Raw genomic sequence first — 18,200 nt, 5'->3', positions numbered from 1 at the left:
TTTATCTTATTTTTTAAAACTAATTTAGTCTTTCAATGGCTCTTTGAAATCCATATATATTTATTTATTTATTTATTTATTTATTTATTTATTTATTTGTGTGGCACTGGGGATTGAACCCAGGGGCATTTAACTTTTGAGTTACACATCCAATTCTATCTTATTTTTATTTATTATTTTTTGTGGGCCTGGGGAGGGAACCCTTCTGCCTCCGGGCTGCACTCCCAGACCTATTTTATATTTTATTTGGAAATGGGGTCTCTTAAGCCAGCAAGGCTGGCTTTGAACCTGCGCGATCCTCCTGTCTCCGCCTCCCAAGCATAGGGATTACAAGTGTGCACCTCCACGCCCAGCTTATTTTTATTTTTATTTTAAAACAGGGTCTCAGAGCCGGGCGAGGTGGCACATGCTTGTAATCGCAGTGCTTGGGAGGCTGAGACAGGAGGATCGTACAGTTTCGAAGCCACCCTCAGCTATTTAGTGCGGTTCTCAGCAACTTAGTGAGACCCTGTTTCCAAATAAGGAATAAAAAAACAGGGTTGGGGGTGTAGCTTGGAGGTAGAATGCTCCTAGATTCCACCCTTAGTACCACAAAAAATAAATTAAAATATAATTAATAAACAAATAAATGAATAAATAAAACAGGGTCTCAGCTGGTCGTGGTGGTGCACACTTGTAATCCCAGTATTGGAAGGTAGAGACTGGAGGCTGCAGGTTTGCAGCCAGTCTCTGCTACTTAGTGAGGCCCTCTGCAACTCAGTGAGACCTTGTTTCAAAATAAAGAATAAAAAATAGGGCTGGGGGTGTAGCTCGGAGGTGGAATGCCCCTGGGTTCCATCCCTAGTACTACAAAAATTGGTTTTTCTATGTCAATGAGAGTCTCACTACTTGCTGAAGCTGGCTGTGAACCTGTGATCCTTCTTTCTCAGCCTCCTCAATACTGGGATTATAGACCTGCACCACCATACCTAATGTAATAAGCATTTTAGAATGGTGAAAGCTAACAGTATTTTTATGTATTATTAAATAAATGTTTGCTTTTGCATGAATGATCTCTTTGTACCCTTCAACTGCTTTTGCAATGGAAAGCCACCGTCTTTATTTGGCTTTCTCATTTTCTGTTGATGATCTACTCTGTCTTCTTTGTTTCTTCCATTCCCCTTATTCTATGATTTAGACTTTTAGTATCGTGTTTAAAGTACTATTTGACAAAAGAATAGCTGCCATTCCTTATCCACTTTCATATTCTAACCTTTCCTATCTATTACTATGAATTAGTTTAATAGTTTTCTGTCATACTTTGCTCTTGTGCTTGCAGTTATTTTTGATAATTGTTCTTTTATAGGTCCAAAATAAAATAATACAATAAGAATTGATTTCCTCTTTCTAACCTTTCTTCCTTCTTTCCCTTTATTTTCTTTCTTTTGAATTTTTATTTTTTGTTGGAAAACAGAGTCTCAGTAAGTTGCTGAGTTTGGCTTTGAACCTGTAATCCTCCTGTCTCAGCCTCCCAAATACTGAGACTGCAGGCATGCACCACTACACCCGGACCTATCTTTTTTTTTCCAGTTAACTTTACTGATATTCTTTATGTCCAATTTAAAGATTCATATATAGCGCATTTTTTTCTGTAAGTTTTCTATCTGTACATTGTCATTTTTCACCCATTCTCCCTGCTGACTGACTGTTTTATCTTTCTAAATATAAGTCAACTTCTAGATGACTGAGAATTCAACATAATTTAATCTAAAAGAATGACTTTGTAATTTAGTTTTCAGTGCGGACAGCAGATCAAAGAATTAAGAGCACAGCATGAAGAAAATATTAAAAAGTTAGCAGACCAGTTTTTGCAGGAACAAAAGGTAAATTTTTAAAAATATGCCTAAATCAAAATGTTTTGTTATAAGTCATATAATTTAGAAATTAAAAATTTACTTTTATCACAAGTGTTATATTTTTAAATGTTCCAGCCTGCTTAATTAAAAAAACGATTTGCATTCAGTTTTTTGCTGTGTAAATTGGCCGTCTGAAGAAAACTGTAATCTTCACTCTCTCCCTTTCCTTGTCCCTGTCCCTGTCCCTTTCTCCTTCCCCTTCCTCCCCACTCTTCCTCTCCCCCTTCCCCCCATGCCAGGGCCTAAACCAGGTCTTGTGCCTACTAGGCAAGGCCACCTCTACTGAGCTGCAGCCCCAGAACAATCTTACCTCCTAAAATTAATTTTGAGCTTAAATATCTTTTTTGTTTGTTAGTTTTGGGTAATGTTAGTTCTGGGATGTTCTACCTCTGAGCTAATTTTTAGCCCTTTATATTTTTAAGTTTTTTGAAACAAGGTCTCACTAAGATGCCGAGGGTCTTTGCTAAATTGCTGAAGCTGGCCTTGAGTCTGTGATCCTCCTCTCTCAGTCGCCCAAGTACTGAGATTACAAGTTTACGGCTAGTGTATAGTAACTTAGCAACACCCTGTTTCATCCCAGCATTAGGAAGTCTGAGATCAGAGGATGACTGTTCACGGACAGCCTCAGCTACTTAGTGAGGCCCTCTGCAACTTGGTGAGACCTTGTTTCAAAATAGAGAATAAAAAATAGGGCTGGGGGGTGTGACTCAGAGCTCGAATACCCCTGGGTTCCATCCTCAAACTCACCAAAAAAAAAAAAAAAAAAAAACAATTAGGAGACCCCTTTGCCATATCAAAAACATTTTATTTAGAAAGCTAAATTATTTTATTAAGAATATTTAACAGTTGGTAACATGGTAGTGCATGCTTGTAATCTCAGCATTTGGGAGGCTGAGCTAGGAGGATCGAGGTTCTTGAACAGCCTCAGTTCCTTAGTGAGGGCCTTTGCAATTCATTGAGACCCTGTTTCAAAATAAAGAATAAAAAATAGGGCTGGGGATGTAGCTCGGAGGTAGAATGCCTCTGAGTTCCATTCCCAGTACTGAAAAAAAAAAAAAAAAGGAATATTTAAGCTGGGTGTGGTGGCACACACTTGCCATCACAGAATTTGGGAGGCTGAAATAGGAGGATTGGGAAGGTTTGAAGCCAGCCTCAGCTACTTAATGAGGCTCTCAGAAACTTAGTGAGACCCTGTTTCCAAATAAAATACAAAATAGTTCTGGGTGTGTAACTCGGGGGTAGAAGTCCCCTGGATTCCATCCCTAGTATCACCAAAAAAAAAAAAAAAAAAGAATATTTAAAATTATTCATTGCCAGCTGGATGTGGTGGTGCACACTTGTAATTCCAGTCCTTGAGAGGCTGAGATAGAGGGATCACAGGTTCTCCACCAGCCTCCGTAACTTAGCAAGGCCCTCCGCAACTTTGCCAGACCCTGTTTCAAAAAAAAAAAATCCCTGTCGGGCGTGGTGGCGCACGCTTGTCATCCCCGCGCTTGGGAGGCTGAGACAGGAGGATGGCGCGGGTTCGAAGCCAGCCTCAGCTACTGAGTGAGGCTCTCAGCAACTTAGTGAGACCCTGTTTCCAAGTAAAATATAAAATAGGTCTGGGAGTATAGCCCGGAGGTAGAAAGCCTCTGGGTTCCACCCCCAGTACCACCAAAAATAAAAAATAAAAAAAAATCCCAGTATTGGGAGGCTGAGCCAGGAGAATCACAGGTTCGAGGACAGCCTCAGCAAGTAGTGAGGTGCTGTGTAACCTAGCGAGATCCTGTTTCAAAACAAAAAACAAAAAGGGGTAGGAGTATAGCTCAAGGAAGAGTACCCTTGGGTTTAATGCCCAGTACTAAAAAAAAAAAAAAAAAAAAAAAAAAGACTAGGGAACTAGGGGTGTAGCTCAGAGGTAAAAATGCCCCCGGGTTTATTTCCTAGTACCAAAGAGAAAAAAGAAAAGAGAGAAAAAAAAAAAGAATAAAAAAAATAAAAGAAAAAATCTATTTTTGAACAGTAGCTTGTTGAGTTTTATTTTTAATTAATTAACTTATGTATTTATGTATTTATTTATTTATTTATTGTGGTACTAGGGATTAAATCCAGAGGCATTCTACCTCTGAGCTACATACTGCAGCCCCATTTTATTCTTTTTTTTTTGAAACAGAGTCTCCTAAGTTGCAGATGGCCTCACAACTTGCTGAGGCTGACTATGAAGCTGTGATCTTCCTGTGATTATACCATCCCTGGCTCCTCTATATTTTTTGTTTTGAAACAGGGTCTTGCTAGGTTGCTGAGAGTCTAACTAGATGGAATGCCCCTGGATTCAATCCTCAGCGCCTCAAAAACAAAAAACAAACAAAAAACCAGGGTCTCACTAAGTTGTGGAGGACCTCGCTAAATTGCCGAGGCTGATTCTCCTTTCTCAGCCTCTCAAGTAATGGGATTCCAAGCATGTGCCACCATGCCCAGCTAGCTACCTTTTGTCTTCATTATGACATTTTCTTAAGGTTTGGCTCTTTTTTTCCCCCTAGGTTTTATATAAATATTCAAGTGCTCTTTATTTTATTTTATTTCGTTTTATTTTATGACACTGGGGATGGGACCCAGGGCCTTACATTCTTGCCAGGCAAGATTTCTAGCACTGCGCCCTATCTCCAGCCCAGTATTTCTTCGTGTGTGTTACTGGGTGGGGTGCTGGGATGAACACAGTGCCTTGGCATACGGGGCAAGTGAACTGCCACTTGGCATGCTGAGCTGCAGCCCAGCCCTTACTGCGGTCTTCCGTGGTATCATTCCTGATGACACTAGGTAATGCTTTAGAGTTTGCAAACCACTGACATACGCACTCAGTATCAGCCAGAGGGACTTAGCTCTCTGGCGCCCAAGCGTGCGCACTTTACTCCTTTCCCTTCTCAATTGCCCACGGAGCCGACTCAGATTTGGCCCAGGACCGGAGACTTAGCTCAGTGGTAGATCACTTACCTATCATGTCCAAGGCCCTGGGCTCAGTCTCCCAGCCCCCAGAAAACAGACAGAAGAACCCTGGCTCATCAGTAGACTCGCGTTAAGCCTGCCACGTACCTGAAGACTTGATAACGTGCCGAGATGACGTGACGAGATAGCTCACATGATGACGAGCAGGTTGGAGGGAGCAGTGACTTGTGTTGCGTCCTCCTCACTGTGCTGGGGGCTGTGCCCTGGGGAAGGAGATTCTGTTTTCACCCTTACTGCTTCCACTGGGGACAAGCCTGACACTCCCAGCAGCAACCTGTCACACTGGAAGTGGCGTCCATGCGCCAGCCTCCTCCTGTTTGCCACCCTGCCTGCCTCCTACATTTGCCTACAGAGGACCTGCTGTGCCCACAGCACCAGGGCAGTGCCCAACTGTACGCCATCACAGAAACCCACTCTGCTCAGCAAGCTGCCTCGTGGAGTCACCCCTCAGCATAGCCAAGAGAATTCCCTCCGCTAAACATTTTGGGCCATTTATGAGAGACAGTTTGGAAAGTGTTAATTAATTATTTTTAAATTTCATATCAGCTATAAAAACTGAACAGAAAATAATAGTATATCGTGTATCTCCAGATTTGAACCTTTGATACATGTTGTAAAAGATGAACTATTTCAAAATGTTTAATAGTTGTGTTAATAATTTAACCATTTGAACTGAAAATATTTATTTTGACTAAATCTTTATCTAACAGCAAGAGGGCCACGAGGTTCAGTCAAATGATGGAAAAGAATTGGATACAAATGGTCCTGCAGTACCTAAAAATATTCCAAATGTAGCTGAGAATGTTGCAGATAAGAATGAAGAACCCTCCAGCCATCATGTCCCACAGGGGAAAGGTATTCTTACCATTTTGTTCTAATAGGATATTGACTTTTTCTTTTCATTTTGAAGTGAACATTTTCAGTCATAAGGAAAATTGTTTGGTTTTAGTTTATGTATGATTAGATGTCTGCGGCATTTAAAGTTTGGACCCTGCTGGGTATCGTGGAGCACACTTGTGATCCCAGTACTCGGGAGGCTGAAAGAGGAGGATCACAGGTTCCCAGCCAGCCTCAGCTTGATGAGGCCCTCCGCAACTTGACCCTTTTCCAAAAAGACAAAACAAAAAACAGGGCTGGGGGTATAGCTGGGAATTAGAATGCCCCTGTATTCAATTCCCAGTAAAACACACACACACACACACACACACACACACACACACACACACATACACACACACACACATGGTAACACACACATATGGTAACACACACACACACACACACCACACCTGGTAACACACATACACCTGGTAACCCACTAACACACACACACACACCACACCTGGTAACACACACACACCTGGTAACACACTAACACACACACACAGAATCTTTTGCTATGTCCAAGGCAGAATATAAAGATGTCCAGTCACTGTAACCTATTGCTTTAGAAATGGATTATTACTTTTGTGTGTGTGTGTGTGTGGGTCCTGGGGATGGAACCCAGGGGCATTCGACCTCCAAGCTACTATTTTTAATTCTTTATTTAGAAACAGGGTCTCCCTGAGTTGCAAAGGGCCTCACTAAGTAGCTGAGGCTACCTACAAACCCGGATCCTCCTGCCTCAGCCTCCCGAATGCTGGGATTACAAGCAGGCACCACCACCCCCGGCTTGGATTATTACTGTCTTTCAAAACATTTTTAATTTATATAAGAAAAAAATAGTCATGTGCAGTGATGCACACCTGTAATCCCGGGACTTGAAAGGCCCTAACAAGAGAATCACAGATTCCCCGCCAGCATGTGGTACCATATTAAGACCCTGTTTCGGGGTTGGGGATTTGGCTCAGTGGCAGAGCGCTTGCCTAGCACGCTCAAAGCTCTGGGTTCGATCCTTGGCCCCATAAAAAAACAATCGAAAAAAGTATAAAAAAAATACAAAATCAAAGTAGAAAATCCAAAAAAATCCAAGGAAGACCCTTTTCAAAACAAGAAGTTAAAAAAAAAGCCTGGGGGTGTAGCTTAGTGGCAGAGCGCCCCTGGGTTTAATCCCCAGTACCAAACAGGCATGGTGGCACATGCCTCTGTAATCCCAGTACTTGGAAGGCTGAGGCGAGGATTTCAGGTGTAAGGACAGTCTCAGCAACTTAGTAGACTGTCGAGACCCTGTTTCAAAATAAAAAGGGCTGGGGTGTAGGTCAGAGGTAGAGTGTCCCCTGGGTTCAGTCCCCAGTAAAACACACACACACACACACACACACACACACACACACACACACACACACACCAAAAGAAAAGAGAAAGAGGGAGAGAGGGAGGAAGGGAAAAAGGGAGGAAGAGAAAAAAAGAAAACTAAAAATACACAAATCATATATTTTCTCTTACTTGGGCAGAACAAATCAAAGCAGGTGGTGACGCAGGGATGCCTGGAATAGAAGAGAATGAGCTATCAAAAGTTGATGATATTCCCACTGGTAAGTAAAAACTCGTAGTGAATTCAGCTCTAGTGATTATATTATTTTTCATGTGTCTCCATTCTCTTTTGGGGTGAAACTTGGAAAAACCATAGATATCTGTGTGATTGACATTTCTAGCTAATTACCCATTTCCAGGACTTTTTGGATATAATTTTTATTAATTTTTTTGCTAAATATGTTTTATTAATATATTTTGCTTTGATAAGAGTTGACAAGCAACTTTTGAACCTTTTCATGATTACTCATTACTTATGACAGTTGAGCTATTTTAGAGTCATTTATGTTTGTTAAAAGTATACCAATGCTCTTTTTTCTTCTTTTACTTTTTTTTTTTTTTTTAATGCGGGTCTGGGGATGGAACCCAGGGGCATTCGACCTCGAGCTACATCCCCAGCCCTATTTTTTATTCTTTATTTTGAAACAGGGTCTCACTAAGTTGCAGAGGGCCTCACTAAGTAGCCAAGGCTGTCCGCGAACTGCGATCCTCCAGTCTCAGCCCCCCAAATGCTGGGTTTACAAGCGTGCGCCACCACGCCTGGCTCTTTCTTTCACATTAAAATTTTTTTTAAAATTTGTGATATTGGTAGCTAAACCCAGGAGTGTTCTAGCTTTGAGCTACACCCCTAGCTCTATTTTATTTTTTTATTTTGAAAAGGGTCTCACTGAGTTGTGGAGGGCCTCCTGAAGTTGCTGAGGCTGGCCCTGAACCTGCGATCCTCCTGTCTCGGCCTCCCAGGTCCTGGGATTATAAATTGCGCTACTGCGCCTGGCTTACCATGCTCTTTTCTTTTGTACTCAGTGTTGTTGGTGTGCTGATTTGGAATACTAATACAGTTACGGGAGTTATTTAGGTTTAGGGCTTGTCTTTTCAGTGAGTTAACCCATGCTTTTGGAGAGTTTACCCATTCTTTTTCTTTCTTAATGGCTGCTTCTGCCCAGTGTATATCTCTTTCTTCGTTGCTGTGGCAGCTCTTACCCATTTTCATTTGATGTCCCAGTCCCACTACTGTGATCTTATCCTATTTGGGTTTTCCTTCGTGTCTCTTTGTTTTCTGTGCATCTCTGTATTTCTTAACTATTCTATAATATTACAAAAGTAGCTGAGGATGCTGCAACTCCCTGCCAGTGTCAGTTATTATGGTGGAAATTCAGAAGTAACAGTACATTTTCCCTCTTCTTGCCTTTTTCTCCCCTTCTCATTTTAGTGATTATTTCTGTGATTATAGTAAGTTGTATGAATCTGAAATTGTTTAAGTGGCTGAGGTGCAAATGAATGAACTGTTGGTTCTGTACTTGGATAGTTCTGTCATCTTCTTAAATTCTTTTATGTCTATACTCTTACGGGTTTCTATTTTGTAGTTTATTTCCCTAAAATAAAAGTGAGGATCAGCTGGGCATGGTAGTGCACGCTTATAATCGACATTCCGGAGGCTGAGACAGGAGGTTTGCGGTTTGCGCCCAGCCTCAGCTACTCAGTGAGGGCTTTTGCAACTCAGTGAGACCCTGTTTCAGAATAAATACTAAAAAACAGGCCTGGGGTGTAGCTCAGAGGTAGAATGCCCCTGGGTTCCACCCCCCGTACAGCAAAAATAAAACAACAACAACAACAAAAATAAATAAATAGAAAAGAAAAGAGTGAGGACAAAAGCAATAACATGCAGGCCTCTGCTCAGTACTTGGGAGACTGAGATGGGAAGATCGCAGGTTCATGGCCAGCTTCAGTAATCTCATGAGGCCCTCTGAAACTTAGTGAGACTCTGCTGTAAAATGAAAAATAGGGCTGGGGGGCCGGGTGTGGTGGCGCACTCTTATAATCCCCGCGCTTGGGAGGTGGAGACAGGAGGATCGTGCAGGTTCCAAGCCAGCTGTGCTGGCTTAAGAGATATCCTGTTTGTAAAGAAAAATATAAAATAAGTCTGGAAGTGTAGCCCGGAGAGAGAAGGGTTTTCAGGAACCCCAGTATCACCAAATAAATAAATAAGTAAATAAATAAATAAATAATAAAATAGGGCTGGGGTATAGCTCAGAAGTGAAATGCCTCTGGGTGCTGTCCCTCAGTTGTTTTTTTTTTGTTTTTTTGTTTTTTTTTGGTGGTACTGGGGTTCCTGGAAACCCGTCTATCTCCGGGCTACACTCCCAGACCTATTTTATATTTTTATTTGGAAACAGGGTCTCTTAAGCCAGCACGATCCTCCTCTTTCCACCTCCCAAGCACGGGGATTACAAGCGTGCGCCACCATGCCCGGCCCCCAGTTTTTTTAAAAAAAAGCAGAACATGAATTTGAAAATACTGAATTAGTGTGCAAGGCCAGAGTTCTTCCCCCAGTATCACAAAAGGAAGGAAGGAAGGAAGGAAGGAAGGTAGGCAAAGGAAGGGAGAGAGATGAGCGGGACGGACGGAGGGAGAGAAGAGAAGAGAGCAGGACGGGTGGCATATACTTGGAATCTCAGCACTTGCGAGGATGAGACAGAATTGCAGGTTCTCAGCTAACCTCAGCAACTCAGTGAGGCCCTCCTTAACTTAGTGAGACCCTGTTTCTAAATAAAAAATAAAATAGGGCTGGGAGTGTGGCTCAGAGGTAGAATTTCCCTGGATTCCATTCCCAGTACTGCAAAAAAATAAATTTAAAAAATGGAGGGCTAAGGATGTAGCTTAGTCATAGAGTACGTGCCTAGATTGTATGAAGCCTTGGTTTCAGTTGTCAGTACAAAAAAAAAGGGGGGAGAGTGGAAGGGAAGAGAAGGGAAGACCAAACTGAATGAGCAAACTTTTCGCCGTTGGCAGTGAAGCAGTCCCGAGCTCAGGTGCGTCTCTGCCTCAGCACCTCACCATACCTAGGACCGTGCTAGAGACGCACCTTCTGAGATCTCATTCCAACTCCTCGAGTTAGAAATTTGGGGGAAGGACCATAGCAGTCTGTTTTAACAAGCTCCCCGAGTGATTCGATCTGTGTTTAAGGTTGAAAAACACTGACAAAATAAAAAAGAATAAAAAGAAACCCACTGATTTACACATTAATTTAAAGAATATTGAAAGGAGCCATACATTTTCATTCTAAAATGTTAGCACCGTCCTAGTCCTATACTCACTCAGTTTTAGGTTGATTACTTTTTTTCTTTTTTGCAGTACTGGGGATGGAACCCAGGGGCATTCTACCTCAGAGCTATATCCCCAGCCCTATTTTTTATTCTTTATTCTTTATTTTGAAACAGGCTCTCACTGAGTTGCAAAGGGCCTCACTAAGCAGCTAAGGCCATCCTCGAACTGCAATCCTCCTGTCTCACCTCCCAAATGCTGGGATTACAAGTGTGTGCTGCCATTAGTTTTTATCTTGCCCTTATTTATTTTTTAAGCCATACTCAGTTTTAAAAGATAAACTGTTTTTTAAAGTTAAACTGGTATATAAAACACTGTATTCAGATATATGAGCAAGATAGTTACTTGCTTTCATGCATTTTCCCCAATATTATATGTCTATAAAAAATATATTGCTTTAGCTGGGCACAATGATATATGCCTATAATACCAGGAGGCTAAGGCAGAAGGAACTCAGATTAATTAATTAACTAACTAATTACTTTTTGTGGTGTCAGGGATTGAACTCAGGGGCATTTTCCCTTTGAGATATTACCCTCAACCCCATTTCATTTTTATTTAATTAAGTAATTATTTATTTATGTGTGTGTGTGTGTGTGTGTGTGTGTGTGTGTGTGTGTGTACTAGAAGTGGTTTTTGGTTTTGTTTTTTATTTTAATTTTTTGGTGCTGGGAATTGAACCCAGGAACATTCTACTTCTGGGCTACATCCCCAGCCCTATTTTATTTTTTATTTTGAAACAAGGTCTCACTAAGCTGCAGAGAGTCTGGCTGTGAACCTGTGAACCTCCCTTCTCAGCCTGCCGAGTACTGGGATTATAGGCATGCACCACGGTGGTGGGCTAGGATCTCCAATATGAGTCCAGTCTGTGCAACTTAGTGAGACCCTGTCTCAGAATAGAAGTAAACCCTGGGGGCGGGTAGGGGTGGAGACGTGGCTCAGTGGAAGGGTGCCTGTGCAGCATGTGAGCCCTGGCCTCAGTAGCAGTGAGTAATACTTCTGATGAAATGCCAATGAATGCACAATGGCCTTTATAATATAGTCTTGTCATGTTAACTCACAGCCACTTGAAACTCGGAAAACACAAAAATGTATGTACATTATTTATGAATTAGCATTAATGCCAAAAATGTCTATACATACAAACATTGTGTACATTGTCATGGCATATTAGATGGCTTCCTCTGAATTAATTTTTGTGTATGTGAGTTTCCAGATTCTTCTTTTTTTTGGTGGTACTGGGGGTGGAACCCAGAGGCTTTCTACCTCCGGGCTATACTCCCAGACCCTTTTTTTTATATTTTATTTGGATACAGGGTCTCACTAAGTTGCTGAGAGCCTCACTAAGTAGCTGAGGCTGGCTTCGAACCCGTGCGATCCTCCTGTCTCAGCCTCCCAAGCGCAGGGATTACAAGCGTGCGCCACCACGCCCGGCAGAGTTTCCAGATTCTTCTGAGACTTTATTGGTATGTTGATTTTCTTTCTTTCTTTTTTTTTTTTTGTGGCATTGGGAATTGAACCCTATGTATTCTACCTTGGAGCTATATCTTTAGCCTTATTTTATTTTTATTTTGAAACAATGTCTTGCTAGGCTGATGACAGTTTCACTATTTGCCGAGGCTGTCCTTGAACCTGGAATACTCCTGTCTCAGCCTCCCAAGTACTGGAATAGCAAGCTAAATGCCACCATGCCCAGCTTGGTGTGTTGAAATTGAGGGTACTGTTGGCTAGAGGACAGGTGTCAGGATCTAGGTATGTCAGGCCCTACTCAGTTGCTGACAGCTGTACACCAGCATACATTTTCTAGTATAATGGTTGTGAAGCTCTGCACAAGGATGTAAATTAGAAGCAGAATCCTATACCACAGAGTATCTTCGGTGTAAGTATATTGGTATTAGTTTATTCTTCTGCCAGTAATAGATGAAAGTTTCTGTTTATCCACATCCAGCCACCTCAGCCACCCCAACTCTGGTGATTTCTACCTTCTCCACTCACTAAACCTTCCATTCATGTATCCCCCTTCTTTCAAAAACCGTAATCTGTGCTGCTAGCTGTCCAGTGCTTATAAACAGTTAACAGCTGGGTGTGTTGGCGCACGCTTGTAATCCCAGCGCTTGGGAGGCTGAGACAGGGGGACTGCACAGGTTCGAGGCCAGCCTCAGGTACTTAGTGAGGCTCTCAGCAACTTAGGGAGACCCTGTTTCCAAATAAAGTATAAAATAGGTCTGGGGGTGTAGCCCGGAGGTAGAAAGCCCCTGGGTTCCATCCCCAGTACCAATAAGTAAATAAATAAGTAGATAAATATAGATAAATAAATAAACAGTTGCCTCATGTAATTTGTCCATATTTATAATTTTAGGTATCTGAAGAGATTCACTTATTTATTTATTCAAATCTTTGTTGACTTCTTATTTTGAGCTAGACACTCTTCTAGGTGTTGAGGATATAGTAGTCAACAAGACAGAGTTCATACTATCATGGAGTTTACATTTTGGTCAGATTTGTTTATCACCAAAATCTATAAGGAATACTACAGTGTATCACTTAGTATGGTTAGAGGTATGGCTCAGTCCTGGAGTACTTGCTTGGCATGCACAAGGCCCTGGGTTTAGTCCCTAGGACCACAAAAACAATGAATCAATTAGTAACCATACAGATCAGTAACCATACAGATTACAAAATTGGAATAAACATCATAGGATTAATACAGCGTGACTAGATCATGGGATGTGGTTTTTTTTTAGAAAGGATAGTATCAGTGGGGATAAGGTGAGTATATGTGTGTTTGTGTGTGTATATATTTGTCTCTCTTTTATTTTGTAGCTTTAAAGAAGCCTCCTGTTTCTCAACACGAAAGTCATCAAGCAATTTCCCATTTTGCAACTGGACAACCTCTTTTCCCAAATTCTGCTCCAGGTATGAAGGCTTATTCTTAGCAATTCATTTAAAAGAGAATTCACTGGTCATGCACTGTTAGATAGTGAACAAAACATGTGATTTAACAGTAAAGTAGCATTCTTCTAATTAATGCTATACCCCCAGCCCTTTTTTATTTTATTTATTTATTTATTTATTTATTTATTTATTTATTTATTTTATTTTGCAGTACTAGGAATGGAACCCAGGGACATTCTACCTCCGAGCGACACTCCCAGTCCTAATTTTTATTCTTGTTTGTTTGGGGTGTGTGTGTGTGTGTGTGTGTGTGTGTGTGTGTGTGTTACTGGGGGTGGAACCCAGGGGCTTTCTACCCCTGGGCTATACTTCCAGACCTATTTTATATATTTTTTTTGAAAACAGGGTCTCACTACATTGCTGAGAGCCTAAGTAGCTGAGGCTGGCTTCGAACCTGTGCCATCCTCCGGTCGGTCTCAGCCTCCCAAGTGCTAGGATTACAATTGTGCACCACCACGCCCGTTTTATCCTTTATTTTGAAATAGCGTCTCACCAGCCTCAGCTACTTAGGCCCTCTGCAACTTAGTGAGACCCTGTTTCAAAATAAAGAATAAAAAATAGGGCAGGGGGTGTAGCTCGGAGGTAGGATGGCCCTGGGTTCCATCCCCTGACCCACACAACAAAAAAGAATTAACTTATTCCAGAAAAAAAAGAAGAAGAAATAGGGTTTCACTGAGTTCCAAAGAGCCTCACTTGTCCTTAAATCTCAGTCCTCCTGTCTCTGTCTCCCAAATGGTAGGATTACAAGCATGCGCTATCACATATAGGAGCCCAATTCCTATTTTATTTTTTGATTTTGAAGAAAGGCCTCAGAAAGTTGCTCAGGGTCTCACTGAATTTCTGAAACTGACCTCTAATATACGATCCTCCTTTCTCAGCCTTCTAAGGATGGGGTGATAGGCATGTACCACCACGCCCATCTTTATTTTTATTTTGAATCAGGACTTGCTAAATTACCAGTGTGCTGGCCTGTACTCTGCGATGCTCTTTTTTCTCAGCCTCCAAAGTATTTGGGATTACAGGCTAATTTTACATATTTTTAAATAACTGTAAAAGCCCAGGGATTAATAATGCTCTAAAACTATACTTTTTTTTTTTTTTTTTTAGTACTGGGGATGGAACCCAGGGGCATTCTACCTCTGAACTACACCCTAGACCTATTTCTTACTCTTTATTTTGAAACAGGATCTGAGTTGCAGAGGGCCTCACTAAGTAGGTGAGGCTGTCTGGGAACTGCGATCCTCCTGTCTCAGCCTCCCAAATGCTGGTATTACAAGCATGCACCACTAAGCCCAGCCATAAAAACTACACTTTTATTTTTTTATTTTATTTTATTATTATTATTATTTTTTTTGGTGGTACTGGGGTTCCTGGAAGCCCTGCTACCTCTGGGCTACACTCCCAGACCTATTTTTGCATTTTTATTTGGAAACAGGGTCTCTTAGCGCGCAGCTGGCTTCGAACCTGCGCAATCCTCCTGTCTCTGCCTCCCAAGTGCGGGGATTACAAGCCTGCGCCACCACGCCCGGCTAAACTACACTTTTATTAAATGGGTTGATGGCTGGGCGTGGTGGCACAAACTCATAATCCCAGCATTTGGGAGGCTGAGACAGGAGGATTATGGTTCACAGACAGCCTCACCTACTTAGTGAGGCCCTTTGCAACTCAGTGAGACCTATTTATTATATAAAGAATAAATTTAAAAATAGGGTTGGGGAGTATAACTTGGAGGTAGAATGTTTCTGGGTTCCATCCCCAGTACTGCAAATAAATAAATAAATAAATAAATTAAATAAATAAATAAATAAATAAATAAGATTGTTAAGAGTCTTTTTTATTTCACGGATAGAGATGTTTATTTAAAATGGGATAAAATGCACACAGATGGGTTAAATGAGAAGCCAGTTTCCATTTCAGCTAAACCCAATAACAGTACCCATGCTGAGTTTTTCCCTCTCAAAATTTATGTGGAAACTCAATCTTCAAAAGAGGTAGGGCCTAGCCGGGCGTGGTGGCGCAAGCTTGTCATCCCAGCATTCATGAGTCTGAGACCTGAGGATCGTGGTTCATGGACAGCCTCAGCTACTTAGTGAGGCCCTCTGCAACTCAGTGAGACCTGGTTTCAAAATAAAGAATAAAAAATAGGGCAGTTGGTGTTGCTCGGAGGTCGAATGCCCCTGGGTTCCATTCCCAGACCCGCAAACAAAAAGAGGTAGGGCCTTAAGAGGAGCCTAGGAAGAGGACCTGGCCCTACCTTAGTGAATACTAGCATCCTTTAGAAATGAGCTGGAGCAGCTCGCCTATTCCTACCTAGTTGCCTCCCCATCCTCTTTGGGCAGATGGGGAGGATACAGCAACACATCTCTTAGTGGTGGGAACCAGGCCCCAGGCACCAAACATGCTAGCATCTTGACCTTGGGCTTCCCAGCCTCCAAAGATACGGCAGGTAAGCTATTATGTACAAATTACTGAGTTCTATAGTAGCATGTTAGAGGACAAAGACGAATGTTTTTACACATGTATTTTCTGAGCCCTGCTCCATTAATGGTTAAAGTAATGCAGAACTAGTAACTAACTTGTTAAAAAGCAGGATGCTATTAAGTAGTAGGCTTCACAGGCAAATTCTGGATCTCTACAGTCTAGCTATTTATAATGTAGTTGAGAAACTGACTTTTCCTGAACTTATATAACAGATTGCACTTATTTTTGTACATGTTTTCCCCATGGTGATTGAGACCATCTTCAGACCAGTATAAATATTTCACAAATACTATTTGGCCATTTTCTAATCTGTTGAGTACACTTGATGCACAATAAGTTGATCAGCAATAACAATACGAAGACATGGCACACTTACAGAATCCTGCTTTAACTACTTCTTTGGGGAGAAGACACCACACGCCTACTCATTAACACCGTCTTTACAGCCCAGGGGCTTCGTCTATTGTTTTTATACCTATGATGCCACGAATTCCCAGGGAACGGGTTCCAGCAGCTCAGGCTCCTTTCCATTGGTTCTCACAAGTGTGCTGCTCTGGGTGGAGCGGGCTGGCGCTTCCGCTGAGCCCAGGCGCCTTTCTCTTTGGCTTCCTCCTCCTCCTGGTCAGGAAGCCGTCTCCACTCTTAGAGTATTTACTGTGCTCAATACGCACATTCATTCTCTTAGCAAGAGTCTTGCCCTTGACTTGCTTGTTTGCCACCGTGCCAGCAGCATGCTCGGTAGCATAGACTCTCCCGGTGTTGCCATGGTGACATTGGTGAGGCGTTCCTTTTGAACAGTACCCGTTCCTTTAATGTCTATAGTATCTCCTTCTGGTAGGTTTGCATGGATGTGGCACAGGAGCAACTCCATGTTTTCTAAAAGGCCTGGAGAGTATGTCACGGGCTCCTCTCCTCTTCCTTTTTGTGTTCGTCATTTTGGCGAGTTACTGGAAGATGGTGGCTAAGGCAGGAGTCTTTTTTCTTAAAAACAGCAGAATTAGGCCCAGCGTGGTAGTGCATACTGTAATCCCAGCATTCATTAGGCTGAAACAGGAGGGCCTCAGCTACTGAGTGAGGCCCTTTGAAACTCAGTGAGACCCTGTTTCCAAAAAAAGAATTAAAAAGAAAATAGGGCTGCTGTGTAGCTTGGAGGTGGACTGCCCCTGGGTTCCATCCCCAGTGCCGCAAAAATAAAAAACCAGAAAAGCCAAAAAACAGAATTATTATTTGTTGGTCCACTCTGAACTACATTCCCTTTTATCTTTTTTTAAGACATTTTATAAAATGTTGTCTGTGTTGCCCCAGCTGGCCTTAAATTCTCAATTCCCCTGCCTCAATTTCCTGACCTTCAAAATGTGTTTGTTGAGCCACGTAGAGTGGTGCACACCTGTAATCCCAGCACTTGGGAGGATCACAGATTCAAAGCCAGCCTCAGCAACTTAGCAAGACTTTGTTTCAAATTAAAAAATGAAGGGGTATAATTCAGAAGTTGAATGCCCATAGGTTCAGTCCCCAGTACCAAAAAAGAAAAGAAAGAAATGTGTTCACAGAGCTGGAGTGTAGCTCAGTGGTAGAGTGCTTGCCTCGTATATAGATGGCCCTGGGTTCAATCCCCAGAACTATAAAATTAATAAAGTGCGCATAGTTATTTCACTGAGGCCCACTTATATTAAAGCCGTTTTTTAAGTACTTAGGAATGTGTTTGTTTTCTAGTGACCATCTCCTCATTGTTACAGAAATATTCTCCTAGAATGAGAAACAAATTGACTGAAAGGAGGGGCTTCAGGGGATGATGGAAAGGAAGGGATTAGAAGTCAGGGCTATAGGAGATGTCTGGCGCACATTAATAATAGTAAGGATCTTTTTTTTTTTTTTTCTTTTTTTTTTGCGGGTCTGGGGATGGAACCCAGGGGCATTCAACCTCCGAGCTACACCCCCTGTCCTATTTTTTATTCTTTATTTTGAAACCGAGTCTCACTGAGTTGCAGAGGGCCTCGCTAAGTAGCTGAGGCTGTCCACGAACTGCGATCCTCAGGTCTCAGCCTCCCGAATCCTGGGATGACAAGCGTGCGCCACCACGCCTGGCTAGTAAGGATCTTATCAGATTTCTATGAGGGGAAAATGAGGGATAACAGAGAGGTTATAGCAAAGAAATAATCTTCAGAAAGAATCAACAGCTAATCATTGTGAATGACTGTATAAATGAAAGTGATAAGGATATTAGGAATTTTAAAACCCTTACTGGATTGTAGAGATTATGCCAGCAACATGGAGTTTGGAGGGATGAAAGAAATGGGTATCATTGGTCTA

The 18,200-nt window shown here is 41.9% G+C and overlaps 1 protein-coding gene across 6 annotated transcripts in view; it reads left to right on the top strand.

Moving 5' to 3' along the window:
• The window catches only part of GOLM2 (golgi membrane protein 2), a gene marked incomplete at both ends in the record, with an annotated part of 57,566 nt that overhangs the window by 19,433 nt on the left and 19,933 nt on the right, over nucleotides 1-18,200 (top strand). For 2 of the 6 annotated variants that reach the window (XM_080706817.1, XM_080706814.1), the window contains 4 exons: nucleotides 1,772-1,862; nucleotides 5,594-5,735; nucleotides 7,274-7,354; nucleotides 13,278-13,370. In XM_080706817.1, the coding sequence (XP_080562943.1) occupies nucleotides 1,772-1,862; nucleotides 5,594-5,735; nucleotides 7,274-7,354; nucleotides 13,278-13,370 (407 nt within the window). Of the gene's footprint in view, nucleotides 1-1,771; nucleotides 1,863-5,590; nucleotides 5,736-7,273; nucleotides 7,355-13,277; nucleotides 13,371-18,200 lie in introns of all 6 variants that reach the window. The other 4 variants (XM_080706816.1, XM_080706813.1, XM_080706818.1 and 1 more) reach the window with 2 other exon arrangements.

This window comes from Muscardinus avellanarius (genome assembly GCF_963383645.1).
Source record: "Muscardinus avellanarius genome assembly, chromosome: 12".
In the NCBI taxonomy this organism is placed as follows: domain Eukaryota; kingdom Metazoa; phylum Chordata; class Mammalia; order Rodentia; family Gliridae; genus Muscardinus; species Muscardinus avellanarius.
The sequence above is the reverse complement of the archived record's forward strand: the minus strand, read 5'-3'. Positions and strand labels throughout refer to the sequence as shown.